This window comes from Nerophis ophidion, linkage group LG09 (genome assembly GCF_033978795.1).
Source record: "Nerophis ophidion isolate RoL-2023_Sa linkage group LG09, RoL_Noph_v1.0, whole genome shotgun sequence".
Lineage (NCBI taxonomy): Eukaryota > Metazoa > Chordata > Actinopteri > Syngnathiformes > Syngnathidae > Nerophis > Nerophis ophidion.
Window position 1 is genome coordinate 57927555 of NC_084619.1, and position 17292 is coordinate 57944846.

The 17292-nt window shown below is 38.2% G+C and overlaps 1 protein-coding gene across 7 annotated transcripts in view; it reads right to left on the bottom strand.

The window, feature by feature from the left end:
- Nucleotides 1-3085: 3085 nt before the first annotated feature.
- The window catches only part of wdpcp (WD repeat containing planar cell polarity effector), a 174207-nt gene continuing 160000 nt past the window's right edge, over nt 3086-17292 (bottom strand). For all 7 annotated transcript variants that reach the window (XM_061911332.1, XM_061911334.1, XM_061911337.1 and 4 more), the window contains 3 exons: nt 15138-15229; nt 10615-10646; nt 3086-5504 (listed from right to left, as the gene is read on the bottom strand). In XM_061911332.1, coding sequence (XP_061767316.1) covers nt 5451-5504; nt 10615-10646; nt 15138-15229 — 178 coding nt within the window. In that variant the 3' untranslated portion in view covers nt 3086-5450. The remainder of the gene's footprint in view (nt 5505-10614; nt 10647-15137; nt 15230-17292) is intronic.

Here is a 17292-nt window from a genome sequence, read left to right on the forward strand (position 1 = left end):
GTTACAATCCATCCGTTAACAAAACTATAAAACGTTAACATAACAAACATAAAACGTTGCAATCCATCCATCCAGCCATTTTCTACCGCTTGTCTAACTATAAAATGTTAACAAAACTATAAAACGTTAACATAACAAATATAAAACCTTAATATCCATCCATCCATTCGTTTTCTACCACTTGTCTAACTATAAAACATTAATAAAAAACAATTGTTAGAAAAACATTTTGCAACAAACTTTTGGGAATGTTTTGACAATGTGGGCTGGTTCCATCCATCCATCCATCCATCCATCCATCTTCCTCGCTTATCCGAAGTTGGGTCGCGGGGGCAGCAGCCTAAGCAAAGAAGCCGACACTTCCATCTCCCCAGTTACTTTGTCAAGCTCTTTCTGGGGAATCCTGAGGCGTTCCCAGGCCAGCTGGGAGACATGGTTCTTCCTGGGGGCTGTTTATGAATAATAAAGTGTTAATAACATAAAAACAATAATAATTAGGCAAAAGCTATTTGCAGCACAAACGTAGCACGGACAAATGGGACAAGTTTGGGGAGATTTTAGACAAGGTATCAGACCATATATTTTAGAGTAACTTAAAAACTGTTACGGCACAAACGTAGCTGAAACAAAAGTAGTGTTATTTTAATATTTGCAATGATGGGGAGGGGGTTACCTCCACACATGTAAGGCGGATAGGAATAAATACACAATAATAAATATAAGCCCAAAGTAATGTATGTTACATTAATACGAACATGTTTATTCTTCTTTTGCATTCTGATGTATTTTCAAAACAAAAACACAACCATTTCGTCACACGCACAAAGTTAAAATGTTTAAAAAAAATTAAAAAGTACAGTTCAAAACCAAACTCTAAGGCAGACACAATAAAAAAGTACATTCATTATGTACACATTAAAAAAGTACATCATACATCCATCCATTCTCTACCGTTGTCCCTTTTGGGGTCGCGGGGGGTGCTGGAGCCTATCTCAGCTGCATTCGGGCGGAAGCCGGTGTACACCCTGGACAAATCGCTACGTCATCACAGGGCCAACACAGATCGATGGACAACATTCATAATAACATCATAAAAATCATAATTTGGAATGCTGAGTAAAGAGAACCGGAATGTTTTTTTTCTGGGTTGATTTGTGGGCAGTTTTAGAGTTAATAATAATAACAAAACGCTAGAAATTCAATAGGGTCCTCTGTCCCAAAGGGACATCGGTCCCTAAAAATGTAACACAGGGAAGGAACGCGACCCGTGTAAGTGTCCACGCGTTGTACAACAAACATCAGGATACAAGTTGTTGGCACAAAGAAATATGAAAAACAATGCTAGTAAAAGTATAGTGGAACCTGTTTGTATCTACATGATCAAGATCGAAACTGAAACCAGCCATCACTTGTGACTTTTTTGCAGGAACATAACAATGGGTGATAATAATGAAATATTTTTTAAGCTACAGCAAAGTTTGTTGTGTTGTTCTTCATCCATTTGTGCATATTTATATTTATTCCCTTGTTTTCTATAGGAATGCACATTTTTTCCCTAAGTCAATACTGATAAGTTAAAGTTAAAGTACCAATGATTGTCACACACACGCTAAGTGTGGCGAAATTATTCTCTGCATTTGACCCATCACCCAAGATCACCCCCTGGGAGGTGAGGGGAGCAGTGAGCAGCAACGGTGGCCGCGCCCGGGAATCATCTTTGGTGATTTAACCCCCAATTCCAACCCTTGATGCTGAGTGCCTAGCAGGGAGGTAACGGGTCCCATTTTTATAGTCTTTGGTATGACTCGGCCGGGGTTTGAACTCACAAACTACCGATCTAAGGGCGGACACTATAACCACTAGGCCACTGAGTCAAGTTAATGAGTTGATAAGTTATTTACTGTAAATATATAAATTAATATTTTGACTTAAGTGTAGTTTGTGCACATCTTTCTTTGTAGCTGACTTTGGGGCAGCTTTTTATCAGCAGGCATCTGTAGGCTTTTTAGTAGCAATGCTGGCGTTTAGGTGGCTGAGAAGGTTTGATGCCTAGTGGTTAGAGAAGTGGTTCTTAACCTTGTTGGAGGTATCAAACCCCACCTGTTTCTTATGCGCATTCACCAAACCCTTCTTTAGTGAAAAAAAAATATATATATTTTTTTTAAAATTCAAGACAAAGTTATGTTTTTTTTTTATATTGGTGCACAAAATGAACCGTGCATGAACATCAAAACATTAAAATCTCCCTATTTACTCAGCAGTGCCTCCATGGAAATTCCCCCAACTACATCAAAGAACTGCTCATCCCCAAATCCTCCACACGACACCTCCGCTCCAAACAGGCTAACCTCCTCCAGCCTCCAAGGACAAAGCTAGGAACTATGGGAAACCGGGCTTTCTGCTCCCAGTCTGTGGAACGCTCTCCCTGACCACCTGAGGGCACCTCAGACTGTGGATGCTTTTAAAATAGGCTTAAAAACCCTTCTTTAAAAAAAAATATTTTTATAGATATACATGCTGGTTCTAGCTATTGGACTGTGTCTAGTTTTATATTTTATTTATTTTTCTTTTCTTTTAATTAATATTATCATTATTACTATTTTTTTTACACTGTGGCACTTTGAGGTTGTTTGCTCAATATAAAGTGCTTTTTATTATTATTATTTTTATCACATTCTTCTGAGAACAAAACCAACACAGTGCATGAACTCACAACAACTTACACACTTGCAAATCAGATGGAAAATTAGTGGGAACATTGTTTGGTGGTATCCAAAATACGCCGATAGGGAGAAGTTTTTATTTACACGACGAGTTGGGTGTGTCTTGACTTCCGCCGTGGAGGCTCCGCCGAACCCCTAGGGTTCGATCGAACCCAGGTTATGCACCACTGGGTTAGACTGTCCGCCCTAAGATCGGTAGGTTATGAGTTCAAACCCCAACCAAGTCATACCAAAGACTATAAAAATGGGACCCATTACCTCCCTGCTTGGCACTCAGCATCAAGGGTCGGAATTGGGGGTTAAATCACCAAAAATAATTCCCGGGCGCGGCCACCGCTGCTGCCCACTGCTCTCCTCACCTCTCAGGGGGTGATCAAGGGTAATGGGTCAAATGCAGGGAATAATTTCGTCACACCTAGTGTGTGTGTGTGACAATCATTGGCACTTTAACTTATGTGTTGAGTGCGAATAAGACGCAGAAAGTCTTCGTCTGATACAGTACAAAAATGTTTTTTTACAAGCTCGAGGGAAGTTTGCAACAGCGTAGCACGAGCAGGAGAAAAGAAGGGCTTGGCTTGCTCATCCTAACCCATGACACAGTACAGGTAATATGGCACACTGTAAACCCACACCAAACAAGAATGACTAACACATTTCGGGAGAACATCTGCACCGTAACACAACAGAACAAATACCCAGAATCCCTTGCAGCACTAACTCTTCCAAAACACTACAATATACACCCCCCCCCCCCACCTCTACCTCCTCATGCTCTCACAGGGAGAGCATGTCCCAAATTCCAAGCTGCTATTTTGAGGCACGTAAAATAAAAAAAGGACTTTGTGACTTCAATAATAAATATTGCAGCGCCATGTTGGCATTTCTTTCCCTAACTTGAGTTGATTTATTTTGGAAAACCTTGTCACATTGTTTAATGCATCCAGCGAGGCATCACACTAATGTGTGTGGGGAGGCGTGGTTTGCAGACCTGCAGCAAAGCGGGCTGTGGCAGGACCGGCTTCGAGATTAGCGACAGGTGCGTAGATGACACAGCTGAGAGTGTTTGTCTGATCACCTGTCGCTCTGTTAAAGGCAGCAGTCGGGAAGGAGGAGGTTGTTGATGATGGAGAATGAGCAAGAAACTTTAACATGGCTGAAAAGAGCACATTATTGAAAAATGAATCCTTGTTAGCAAAGATGAACACGGCTGTCATGTCCATCATTGGCGGTCCAGGGGACCCAGGGGAGCAAGACGTCCATAATGTGTTAATTCCACGACTGTATATATCAGTATTGGTTGATATCGGAATCGGTAATTAAGAGTTGGACAATATCGGAATATCGGGAAAAAAGTTATTATTGGACATCTCTAACATTTTTATGACCTATCAAAAATAACTATCGACATCGACTGATACATCGTGATACGGTTTTTAGCCATGAAGCCCAGTGTTGACGTCGACATGAGGGGGTATTTTTTTTTTTTGCAGAGGTGGACAGGGACTTAAAAGTGGATCCACAGACAGGTTGTCCATGTAAAAAAATAATAAAAATGCTGCAGGCTGCCTTAATTTCCAAAGATGAACGAGGCCGGTGCTTAATTTCACTACTAATAGGCTGACAGTCATTACTATTTATGACTTCAAACTGCTTCAAGGGCCGCTGCGGAGAGCACTTGGCCTTGTTGTGTGTTTGCACGTCATAAAGTCCACGGTGTGGGCCTTTGTTGGCGTGCTGCTGCTGACGTGCAAGCGCGAGAGAGGAGCTGGTCCTCCGCTGTTCAGCAATGTTGCAGCTGTCAGGTCCAACAATGAGAAGATGCTCAGTGAATTAGTGCAGTGAATGAAGGCAACAGCGGCGGCAGCAGCGAGCGGCACCATGGCAAGCCAAATATCACATTTGGATGTTTACATAAGAGAAGTATTAGTATCAGTCACAAATGTAATTCCTTTCAGACGTCCCTCTCGCAGGGGATTGACTCCCCGAAAACATACAATGATTTTTCTCTTCCTGAAAGCTAACAAAACAAACAAGGGGGGTTAAAAAAGAGCAGAAAAGCATCCGCGTTGATCTTCTGTCCATTTCCAACATCACTTCTTGTATATTTTTTGGGATGGAAATCCTCTTAGAATGCAAAGTAAATAGATTAGGATACAGTGAGGGATTAGGGCTCGCACGGCGCTGTCGGATTAGCCGCTGAGCGCGCCGCGTCGACAGCTCTGACACGGGCATGGCGGCTGTTCAGGAAAGGGGCTCCGCGCCACGCTTTAAAGTCGCTGCTTGGCTCCTATTCATGAATAAAACTGTGGCCCGTAATCTCGCTCAACACACACACGCGCAAACACACACACACCTTGAGGAACATTCACTGTCAGGGATGGAAATATATGAAATGTTTTTTTTTTTTTCTAGAACGGCACCTTTGAAAGGTAAACGCTGTGGTTTCCTCACGTCACTGAGATGAAGTGACTTGTGCCCCAGTGCCTACCGTACATGGCTGGATGAGTTAGGTGTGGCTGTGCCTCGTCCAGTGACCTGTGAACTCTTGGAGATAAAGCTGCACTCCGTTACTAAGGAGCAAACTTCACCAACTGGCCACCTTGGAATTGGTCCCGATGTGGCGTCGTCATCAGTTTTCTTTCCTTCTTTGGAAGCTTGTTGAACTTCGGAAGCCCAATTTTATCCATAGCAACGATGATTAATGACTCTTAGGGGTGCTTTTTGTTGTTATCCAACGGTTCCAAGATGAAGCAGTCGAAGCATCGCAAGGCCGTCATCCTCCTGAGAGATAAACACAGCATCACCAGGCACATTTAAAGATCTACAAGGTACTCAAATGTACTAAACCCGTTTCCATATGAGTTGGGAAATTGTGTTAGATGTAAAAAGACAGCGCTTAGATGGCAGCATATGTTGTTCCAAAACCTGTGTGTACCTTTCAGCAATAATGGTACCTTCACAGATGTGTAAGTTACCCATGCCTTGGGCACTACTGCACTCCCATACCATCACAGATGCTGGCTTTTGAACTTGTCTATAACAGTCTGGATGGTTCGCTTCCCCTTTGGTCCGGATGACACGATGTCAAATATTTCCAAAAACAATTTGAAATGTGGACTCGTCAGACCACAGAACACTTTTCCAATTTGCATCAGTCCATCTTAGATGATTTCGAGCCCAGAGAAGCAGGCGGCGTTTCTGGATGTTTTTGATAAATGGCTTTAGCTTTGCATAGTAGAACTTTAACTTGCACTTACAGATGTAGCGACAAACTGTATTTAGTGACAGTGGTTTTCTGAAGTGTTCCTGAGAATATGTGGCGATATCCTATAGCGATTGATGTCGGTTTTTGATACAGTGCCGTCTGAGGGATCGAAGGTCACGGTCATTCAATGTTGGTTTCCGGCCATGCCGCTTGCGTGGAGTGATTTCTCCAGATTCTCTGAACCTTTTGATGATATTATGGACCGCAGATGTTGAAATCCCTAAATTTCTTACAATTGCACTTTGAGAAAGGTTGTTCTTAAACTGTTTGACTATTTGCTCACGCAGTTGTGGACAAAGGGGTGTACCTCGCCCCATCCTTTCTTGTGAAAGACTGAGCATTTTTTGGGAAGCTGTTTTTATACCCAATCATGGCACCCACCTGTTCCCAATTAGCCTGCACACCTGTGGGATGTTCCAAATAAGTGTTCGATGAGCATTCCTCAACTTTATCAGTATTTATTGCCACCTTTCCCAACTTCTTTGTCACGTGTTGCTGGCATCAAATTCTAAAGTTAATGATTGATAAAAAATAATTAAAAAAAAAAAAAAAAGGTTATCAGTTTGAACATCAAATATGTTGTCTTTGTAGCATATTCAACTGAATATGGGTTGAAAATGATTTGCAAATCATTGTATTCCGTTTATATTTACATCTAACACAATTTCCCAACTCATATGGAAACGGGGTTTGTATATCATAAGGGAAGCTAAATAATAAAAAAAACAGGTGCTCTAATGTACATTACCTTGGAGAGGCACAATTACAGCAAAGATAAGGCAACTGTGCTACAAAAACAAGCGCAAAAGTTGCAAATACCGGCTGAATGTGGCTTTATTTTGCTTATTGGACATATTTTAGTAATCACAACGAGCTGGGGTCGCATTGAAAACAGAGATCAGCATTGTCATCTGAATAAGCTTGTTCGTTTAAAGAACTGGTTAAAGTGAGTAAGAGTAAATGCAGATTTAAATGGTGCACTGAGTTAAGTTGTTTATGAGTGTGTTTACTATATTATCTGTTAGTAACTGTAATTTGTTTGCAATGTTATTTCAAATACTTTCAAAATGTGCGGTTAATTCCTACTATTCCTACTGTCACCAAGTTGGTGCAGGTCAGTAACACATTCAAGAAATGTTCCTGTAAGATATTCTGACTACCAATTTGCATTTGTATCTAATTATTGGGGTATATTCTAAAGCTAATTTTATTCATGCAAGCAAATAATAACTCTTGATTAATAATGATCTATCATAGTTCAATAGTGTGATTAAACTGATTAAAAAATAATTACTTGACAGCCTTAAAAAAAACGTAAAGGAAGTTGAGGCTTAACAAACACTATAAAGAAATGTGGAATTACGGTAAAAAGCGTGAATTTTTTGGGATGTGGAAAATGGTTTGTCTGTTTGTTTTGATACTGAAAGGATTTGAAATCGGTGGAGGGATGTGAGAACATTTCTATGGGAATTTCAGGCCTGGGAAAATGTGGCATTCTGGGAACAGACAGCCTGAACGTTTTGGTGTTAGGATGCTGCTAGGTTGGGGACGTCTCTGCGCTGCTGACCCGTCTCCGCTCAAGATGGTCTCCTGCTGGCCCCACTATGGACTGGACTCTGACTATTATGTTGGATCCACTATGGACTGGACTTTCACAATATTATGTTACATACACTATGAACTGGACTCTCAAAATATTATGCTAGATACACTCGACGTTCATTGCACCGATCGGCCAGGTCATTGTCCCATTGGGTTGAGTTTTTCCTTGCCCTGATGTGGGATCCGAGCTGAGGATGTCGTTGTGGCTTGTGCAGCCCTTTGAGACACTCGTGATTTAGGGCTATATAAGAAAACATTGATTGATTGATTGATTGAGGATGGTTTGAACCGGTTTGGAAAAATGAAAGTACAGTCTTACCTTGCCACTTTGTGTCACAGATTTAAAAACGCTATGTAAGATTTTTGTAATGATTTTTAATAATTATAATCTATTCATCCATTCTGTACCGCTTGTTTATAATGATTAATTAAATGTATTCTAACATCTATTTAAAGGGGAACAGCACTTTTTTGGAATTTTGCTTGTCGTTCTCAATCATTACGATAGAATTTATTTCTTCTTTTTTTTTAATGCACTCTAAATATTTAATAAACGTAAATAAAAAGTCTGCTTACAGTGGAGCCAATCGGAGCTCCACTATTCCGCCCATGAAATCCGATAAATAACCATTCAAAAAGCGCCAACAAAACTCAATTTACATTTCGTGACTTGAATATTAACCAAGTATTAGTGGTAGTATTATTATAAGCGCTATTGCAGACAAACTATTTATAGTGGCTCCGTAATCACTTCCATATGTTTACATCATTGGGTGGTTTGCTGTTTCCTCGCTTCCCTGCTCCCTGCAAGTTTAATGTAAATCATAAATCATACCTGTTACATGAAAAGTCGATGGCTCAAGTATTAATCTGACAAGTTGGGACACTAAGACAGCCATTTAGGACCTGCAACTGGCGAGGACGATACGAAAAATGCTTGTTCTTCACGAGGATTATGAGTCATTCTTCATCAAAACGGGAATATATGAAAATCATGACAGCAGACATTGTACAGTAAGTGATGTTTTATCATGTTTGTTGGCTCTCAGGAAGTCTGCAGTGAACTATCATCAGTGATGGAGAAGAAAAAGGCAAATGTAATGCGATTGTGAAATTAATGTGCCACATATGTTTAAAAGGATCATTAAATGTTATTATAAAAGTGCCTGTTACTACATTACATATATACTTACATCATGGATATAAAACCTGGATTTTTTTAGGGGTTCTTTAGGCAGAACTTAAGGGCTCCTATGGGCTTCATTGTTAGCTGACTTTTGATGGCATTGATCTAATATTTACAATGCATTTTTAAAAATCCATCCGTCGTCAGGTCTTTCATGGCGATTGTGAACTATTGGCAAAATTCCCCCAAAAAATGCAGTTCCCCTTTAAACGCCTCACTGCAATCTACTGAGTTCAGCATCAAGGGTTGGAATTGGGGGTTAAATCCCCCCAAAAATGATTCCCGAGCACAGCCACCGCTGCTGCACACTGCTCTCCTCACCTCCCAGGGAGTGGAACAAGGGGATGAGTCAAATGCAAAGAGTAAATTCACCACACCAAGTGTGTGTGTGACTATCAGTGGTACTTTAACTTAACTTATAAATGCCAAATGTTCTAAACTATTAAATATAATGTTTTTATTCGTCAATCAGTGAAAGTAAATATCTTTGACGTAAAAGATGTTATCAAACTGAACAGCATATAAAATAAAATGAAAAGGAACTTCACAGTTACTGATTAACTAGTTACTTTTACAATGAAGTAACCAAGTTACTAACTAAATTAACTTTTGGGAGAAATAATGTGTAATTGTAACAAATGTTTTTTTTAAGGTAAGATGACCAACACAGGTCATCCGATAAATAACCTCACCTGGCGCCGCTGCCATTGAGGAAACACTGGAGTAAGTACCGTATTTTGCAGACCATAAGCTGTTACTGTTTCCCCACGCTTTGAACCCTGCAGCATATAAAACAGTGTGACTAATATATGGATTTTTCTTCGCTAACGACCATAATGTTTTGTATTCCACAAATAGTTTTTCGAGAACACCGTCGGAGACACTGAAAAGGTGTGTTATTGTTTGTCCTATGGTGCTATTTTTTTGGGCGAGTTTGTTCAGTGCAGGTGCTGCGAGTTCAAAATGTACTTCCTTTTTTGTTCTTGAACCAGAAGTATTTGTTCATAGCAATTCTGCTCAAAAAGATTCTTTATTCATCAGTCCAAGCCACGGTTGTAAGTTTTACAATATAACTAAAACAATTCTCACTTACTATAACGTCCCATGTGTGATGTGTGTAGAAGTGTTTTCATGCATATTTGTACGCGCTATCATAATGTGCTCAAGCTTGCCTCGTTAGCATTAGCCAACACGTTTAGGAGTGTCTGTGTTAGTATTATTAACTGACAATGGCATTCTTTTTGTATTGTTTCAGTTTTGTAAATTCCCCAAGTGGTCACAGTGGAGTTATTGAGTATGTTTAGCTGATTGGAGAGCTATCTTACGCAGCTATAACAATGACTTCTGTTTTGTTTGATCAGCCGTTTTACTGCCTTGTTACAGACACAGTTTGGAAACAATTAAGTTAAATATTTACAAAATATTTTGTACAGGTATATCTACAGTGCGGCTAATACAAGCAAAAATATTTATTTATTCAAAAATTTGGTGGCTCAAATACCACTCCATTATAAGACCGCTATGTAGCCCAGAAAATACAGTAAGTAATACAAATTTGAAATCGGGGACAAGTTCTAGAATGTAGAAAATAGCATACTTTTATGAATGTGTTCAACATTTTAATGTTGGAATGGTTTGAATCAGGTGAGAAGTGTGAGAACTGTGGACAATGAAAAAAGCATTTTCAATGGCAATGTGTGGAATGTGGAATCACTGCAGTGATGCGTAGTTGAGCATTGGGGCGGAATAAGAACGCTAAATTGAGTACTTTTAGTGTAAAACAACATAACATCGGATGAGGAATGTGAATAAATCCAATCAAAAGACAAATAACTCACACTGTCATCATCTCTGTCATCCTCTTTGGTTCCTGGAGTAGAAGAAATGGAGGAAGTGTAAGATATTAGATGTTCATATCAACATCAAGCAACGTAACGCATGCATTATCACACATTTATATGCAAACACACACACACACGTCACATGTTCAATTAATCTGACACGTCGCCTTGACGGGTGTCGTCGTTGTCGCTCAAGGTGAGCTCTCGCTAATAAGCTTGTGATTGACATTAAAACCCTCGTACAGATATTTAAAACAATGATGCAAATCGCCTCCATTAGCCCCCAGTCTGGATTCAAACCAGCAATTCTCTAGCGTGACAATCCTCCCCATCAGCCGGAGAATTGGAATCATCTAAATCACAGGTGTCAAACTCGAGGCCCGGGAGCCAGATCATTTCATTTGGCCCTCAAAACCCTGGAAATAATTAGTCAATAAAGTAATTTTTATTCTTATTAAATGTATTTCTTCTTTATATTTTGACATAAAAAAACATGTACACCACATATTCTTGGATATTTTTTTAACTAAAATTGTATGTAATTTGGGCCGTATAGCTCGGTTGGTGCCAGCAACTTGAGGGTTCCAGGTTCGATCCCCGCTTCAGCCATCCTAGTCACTGCCGTTTTGTCCTTGGGCAAGACGCTTTACCCACCTGCTCCCAGTGCCACCCACACTGCTTTAAATGTAACTTAGATATTGGGTTTTACTATGTAAAGCGCTTTGAGTCACTAGAGAAAATCGCTATATAGATATAATTCACTTCACTTCATTTATCTAATGATGCAACAAATATATTAATATACATTCAAGTCATTTTTTTTTTATCGCTAAAACAAAAATACATACTTTGTGACTTAAGATCACAAAGCAAGATTTCCATCGAGCTAAAAATGACAATATATGTGAAATGTACTGTGTTTTTTACAGCATTTTACTGTAAATGGAAAAAAACAGCACCACTGTTTTTTGACGATGAAATTAACTAAGCTGCCAATTTTTACTGGAAAAAAAACAGCAGTACAATTTTGCCGTTTACAGCAGTATACCATAAAACCTACAGTTGTTTTTACAGCAAAAAACTGGCAGCTCAGTTGCCTGAATTTTACTATGAAAAATAAGTTTTGAATTTACTGTAAAAAAAAACTAAACATAATTTTACGGTAAAATTCTGGCAACTGAGCTGCCAGTGTTTTACCATAACGTAAATACGAACTAATAATTCACCAAATATAATGTTGCATATTCAAACCATTTTTTTCTTGCAAAAAAAAAAAAAAATATTTTATCAGCTTGACTTATGATTACAAAACCAGTTATCCAGCAAGTTGTAAATATGACAATACATTTGTAAGTATTTTTATATTTTTATGTATTTTTACTACCACTGTTTTTGATAATATAATTTACTATGATGGCATTGTTTTTACTGTAATAAACATTAGTACTGATTTACCATTTACAGTAATACATCTACAGTTCTTCCAGTAAAAAAAAACCTAGCAGATTATTTACCAAAATCATACCATGAAAAAATCTGTTTTTAATTTCCAGTAAAAAAAAAAAGAAAAATGTATACTTTCAGTAAAATTCTGGCAACTGAGCTGCCAGTTTTTCACCGTAAAACACAGTAGTGTTTTTCCATTTACAATAATGTTTTGTAAAAACCACTGTAAATTTTACTGTCAAATTATTGCGACAGTCTTTTACCTTCATTTAAATCTTAAATATAATAATGCAATATATATATTATTATACATTCAAGCCATTTTTTCCTTGCCTAAATGTATATTTTTTAATCTCTTTGAATAATGATTTCAAAGCAAGTTTTTCCATCAAATTGTACACTGTAAAAATGACAATAGATTTCACAGTAAAAATGTGAAATTGACCGTGGTTTTCACAGCATTTTACTGCAAATGACGATGAAATTAACTAAGCTGCCAGTTTTTACTGTAAAAGCGGTGGTATAGTTTTGCCATTTACAATAGAATACACCATAAAATCTAAAGTTGTCTTTACAGTAAAAAAACTGGCAGCTCAGTTGCCAGAATTTTACCATGAAAAATACGTTATGAATTTAGATTAAAAAACAAAACAAAAAAAACTTAATTTGCAGTAAAATTCTGGCAACTGAGTTGCCAGGTTTTTTTTTACATATCTTTATTATCTAATAATGCAACAAATATATTATTTTATATTCAAGCTATTTTTTTTTTTGCTAAAAAAGAAAATGTTTTTATATGCTTGACTTATGATTACAAAACACGTTTTCCATCAAATTGTATGCTGTAAAAAACAGTAACAAAGTTTTTTGACAAAATAATTCACCAAACTGCCATTTTTTTACTGTAAAATACAGTAGTACTGTTTTGCCATTTACAGTAATACACCATAAAATCTACAGTTGTTTTTACAGGAAAAACTGGCATCCCAATTGCAAGAATTTTACCATGAAAAATCAGTTTTCAATTTACAGTAAAAAAATAGACTAAAACATATTTTTACAGTAAAATTCTGGCAAGTGAGCTTCCAGTTTTTCCATGTACAGTAATATTTTGTCAAACCCACTTTTACGGTAAAATTAATGCGACGGTTTTTTACCTTAGTTTAAATCTTACATATAATAACACAACAAATACATTATTATACATACAAGCCATTTTTTCTTGCTAAAACTGAAATAAATACTTTTTAGCTGCTTGACTTATGATTACAAAGCAAGTTTTCCATCAAAATATACAATGTAAAAATGACATTAGATTTTACGGTATAAATGGGAAATTTACTGTGTTATTTACAGCGTTTTACTGTAAATGGAAAAAATAAACAGTAACTAAGCTGCCAGTGTATTACTGTAAAAAATTTTTTTTGCAATTTACAGTAGTACACCATAAAATCTACAGTTTTTACAGCAAAAAAAGTGGCAGCTCAGTTGCCAGAATTTTACCATTAAAAATCTGTTTTTAATTTACAGTAAAGAAAAACCCAAAAATATTTTTATAGTGAAATTCTAGAAACTGAGCTACCAGTTTTTTACCGTAAAAACACAGCAGTACCTTTTTCCATTTACAGTAATATTTTGCAAAAAACACTGTAAATTTTATGGTAAAATTATTGCGACTCAGATGCCAGTTAATTAAATAAATTTATATTTTAAATATAATAATGCAACAAATATATCAATACACTGCACATTCAAGCCATTTTTTCTTGATAAAATACAAATAAATACTTTTTATCTGCTTAATGTACGAATTCAAAGTTTTCCATCAAAATGTACACTGTAAAAATCACAATAAATTTTACAGTAAAATGTGAAATTTACGGGAGTTTTCACAACATTGTACTGTAAATGAAAACAATTTTTTTTCAAGATTAAATTAACTAAACTGCCAGTTTTTACTGTAAAAAAAATAAGAGTACCGTTATGCCATTTACAGTTGTACACCATAACATGTACAGTTGTTTTATGGCAAAAAACTGGCAACTTGGTCTACAGAATTTTACGGTGAAAAATCAGTTTTTAATTTACAGTAAAAAATTTACATTTTACAAATAATTCTGGCAAATGAGCTGGCAATATTTCACTGTAAAAACACAGCAGTACTGTTTTTCTATTCACAGTAATGTGCTGGAAAAAACCCCATTCATTTTATAGTGAAAGTATTGCGATTGAGCTGCCAGTTTTTTTTACAGTAAAATCTGCGTAGAAGTGTCTGGTTGTATCTGCTGCTTTAATGTCTTTAATGTCCTCTGTGTTCTTTGATGTTTGATGTTTCCCTCTTACACACATGTAAGAGGGATTTTTACTATGGCTATGAGGTGTTTTTTTTTTTTTTTTTCCCTTGGCCTCAGTCTGCACCCCCACTCCAGGGCCCAGGCTAAGACCGATTTTTTTAAATTTTATTTTAATCTTCTATTCTCCCCCCCCCCAATGTTTACCTGTATGTCATCTTTTTTGTAAGGGGCGCTGGAAGCCGGCAGACCCGTCAGCGATCCTGTTCTGTCTCCCTGTAATGTTTGTCTGATCTTGAATGGAAAATTTAAATTTTCCTGAAGGAACTCTCCTGACGGAATAAATAAAGTACTATCTAATCTAATCTAATCTAATTTGGTCCTCAATGGAAACGGGTGTGATAACCCTGTTGTAAATGAAGCGAGCGACGGAGAGCGAGTGGTGTTGAGTGCTGATGTGACGTCGCCAACTACTGGCCTGGCGTGCACATTTTGGCGTCCTTTTCGCTGTCCAAAAAGGAAGACATGTGGTTGCATGGCTGCCGTGTAAATGTGCCCTCAGTTGGCGTGAATTCTGGTGTCAGTCTACCCGGTGGACCAACCCCGCCAATAACACACAACGTCTCCCAAAGTGCTGAGGTCGGCGGCGCTCGTCAGGCTACCCTCTGCTTATTCCCATTCTTATTTATATTCCTGCGACTCGTTCACCTGCAAAGGTTAAGCTGCAGGCCGAGATAAGACGTGCGCGAGACACAACACAGATAGTGTGACAGGCAGACACACCGGCTCGTATCAGTGTCCTCAGGACGTCTGGGTTCACGGTCACGTGTGCCCGCCGCGCCTGAGCTCCCGCCCGATTGGCTCGTCCGTCGGCCCTGGAGAGGAAAATACAAACAAAAGATTTTGTAAAAGTCGCGGGAGGCAACGGCGGTTTATTGAATTTCAAGCAGCTTGTTTATGTCGGACAAAAACTACTTAGTCACTTTCCTCGAATCCTTGTGGCTAATTGTCGTATATCTGAGAGTTCTGGGCATGTTACAGAAACTAACATGTTCATATCAACGAGAAGACTCATTGGTGAAGTCCTCCAATCAGAACACTTCATCTCATTTTACAACAACTTCAGGTCGATACTACTTTTTGGCACCTTCATTTCAGTTCGTTTCTGCTACGATGTGCCGCTTTTTACACAGCGAGCCATCTTTTTTACGTCACCCCGGTCGCCCTGGAATTGAGGCATGCCAGGTTTTGTCGTTCTGGAATTAGGTAGGCTAAACCAGACCGGAACGCTCAGTGGAAATATAGGCTAAAAAAACGATGACAGGTGGATTTCTACTGCTTATCATTAGCAAGGCGACGAGATCTTGTGTTATGGGGAAAAAAAATGCAACGACATTGCTCGTTTCTCCCGGATCGAAGTCAGTAAGAAATTTTTTTTTTTTTTTTTTAATATTTAGAAGCGTATTTTTACGACAGTGCGCGTATAACTTTCAAAGTTCCCCCGGTGTTTCCACCAAATACTACCCGGGTAGTATTTGGTGTATTTTTTCAGATTATAAGTCGCAGTTTTTTTCATAGTTTGGCTGGGAGGGCAATTTATACGTGAAATTATTAACACATTACTGTAAAATATCAAAAAATATTATTTATCTCATTCACATAAGAGACCAGGCTTATATCAGCAATCGTCTCACACACACACACACACACACACACACACACACACACACACACACACACACACACACACACACACACACACACACACACACACACGTCAACCAATAAAAATTTGGCGGGGGCGTGTCGTGGCTGAAGTGCATTGTATAAAAAAAGATGCTACCTGCTACTACTTCCGTACCTATGAATATTGATAATTTCATCATTGGCGGTAACTTGTAAAAACAAAATACCCCTAATTTTTGTTCTTGTTTTTGAACACTGACTTTTTGCAGTGTGGAGGTACTTTGGTTGAGTGTACTCTCAGTGCTGCTGGAGTGATCGTCAAGTGTTGAATTGTGACGAGTCGGGTGAGTCGGCAACCGGGCGTGACGTCACGTGCAACCAATGTCCCGTAACAAGACAGTTTTAGATTTTACGCAAACTGGTGCACTGTAGGACTGGCAGGATTCTGTCGGTGCCAAAAGAGTACTGGATTGTCGTCACACCACTATTTATTTCTGATATTGGGCTAACTTGAGTCATCATGTAAGATCTTTGATTCAGGATTGTCACTATTAAATCAAACATTAAAGTGTATTAAATTGTCTAATTAAGGGGTTGGGGGGTCCCCACATCTGCGGCCCCCCCCAAGGTTTCTCATTGTTATACCTTCGGGTTGAGTTTTTCCTTGCCCTGATGTTGGATCTGAGCCGAGGATGTCGTTGTGGCTTGTGCAGCCCTTTGAGACACTCGTGATTTAGGGCTATACAAATAAACATTGATTGATTGATTGATTAATCATTGAACTCAATAACAAGGTAACGCATGATTTTCCGCGTCCACTTAACCGCAAACCGAGTCACAAAACTGGCCAATAAAATGGAATCTACACTGTAAAAAGTCAGCGTTCAAAAACAAGAGAAAAAAATACAAAAATGAGGGGTATTTTATTTGAACTAAGCAAAATTATCTGCCAATACAACAAGAAAATTTGGCTTGTCAAGACTTTTCTAAACAAGTCAATTTAGCTAACCTCAATGAACCCAAAAAATACCTTAAAATAAGTATATTCTTAATTATAACAAGTGCACTGTTCTTGGTGGAAAAAAAATACTTTTTTAATATTCTTCAATATGTTGAAGAATATTCTTAAATGAAGTAAATGCTAGTGCCATTATCTTGACTTACTGATATGCGCTCGGCATGATATTTCTTGAAACCAGCAAACTTATACCAAAAACAAATTTATTGTACTTAATGGAAAAGCAAAAAGGCA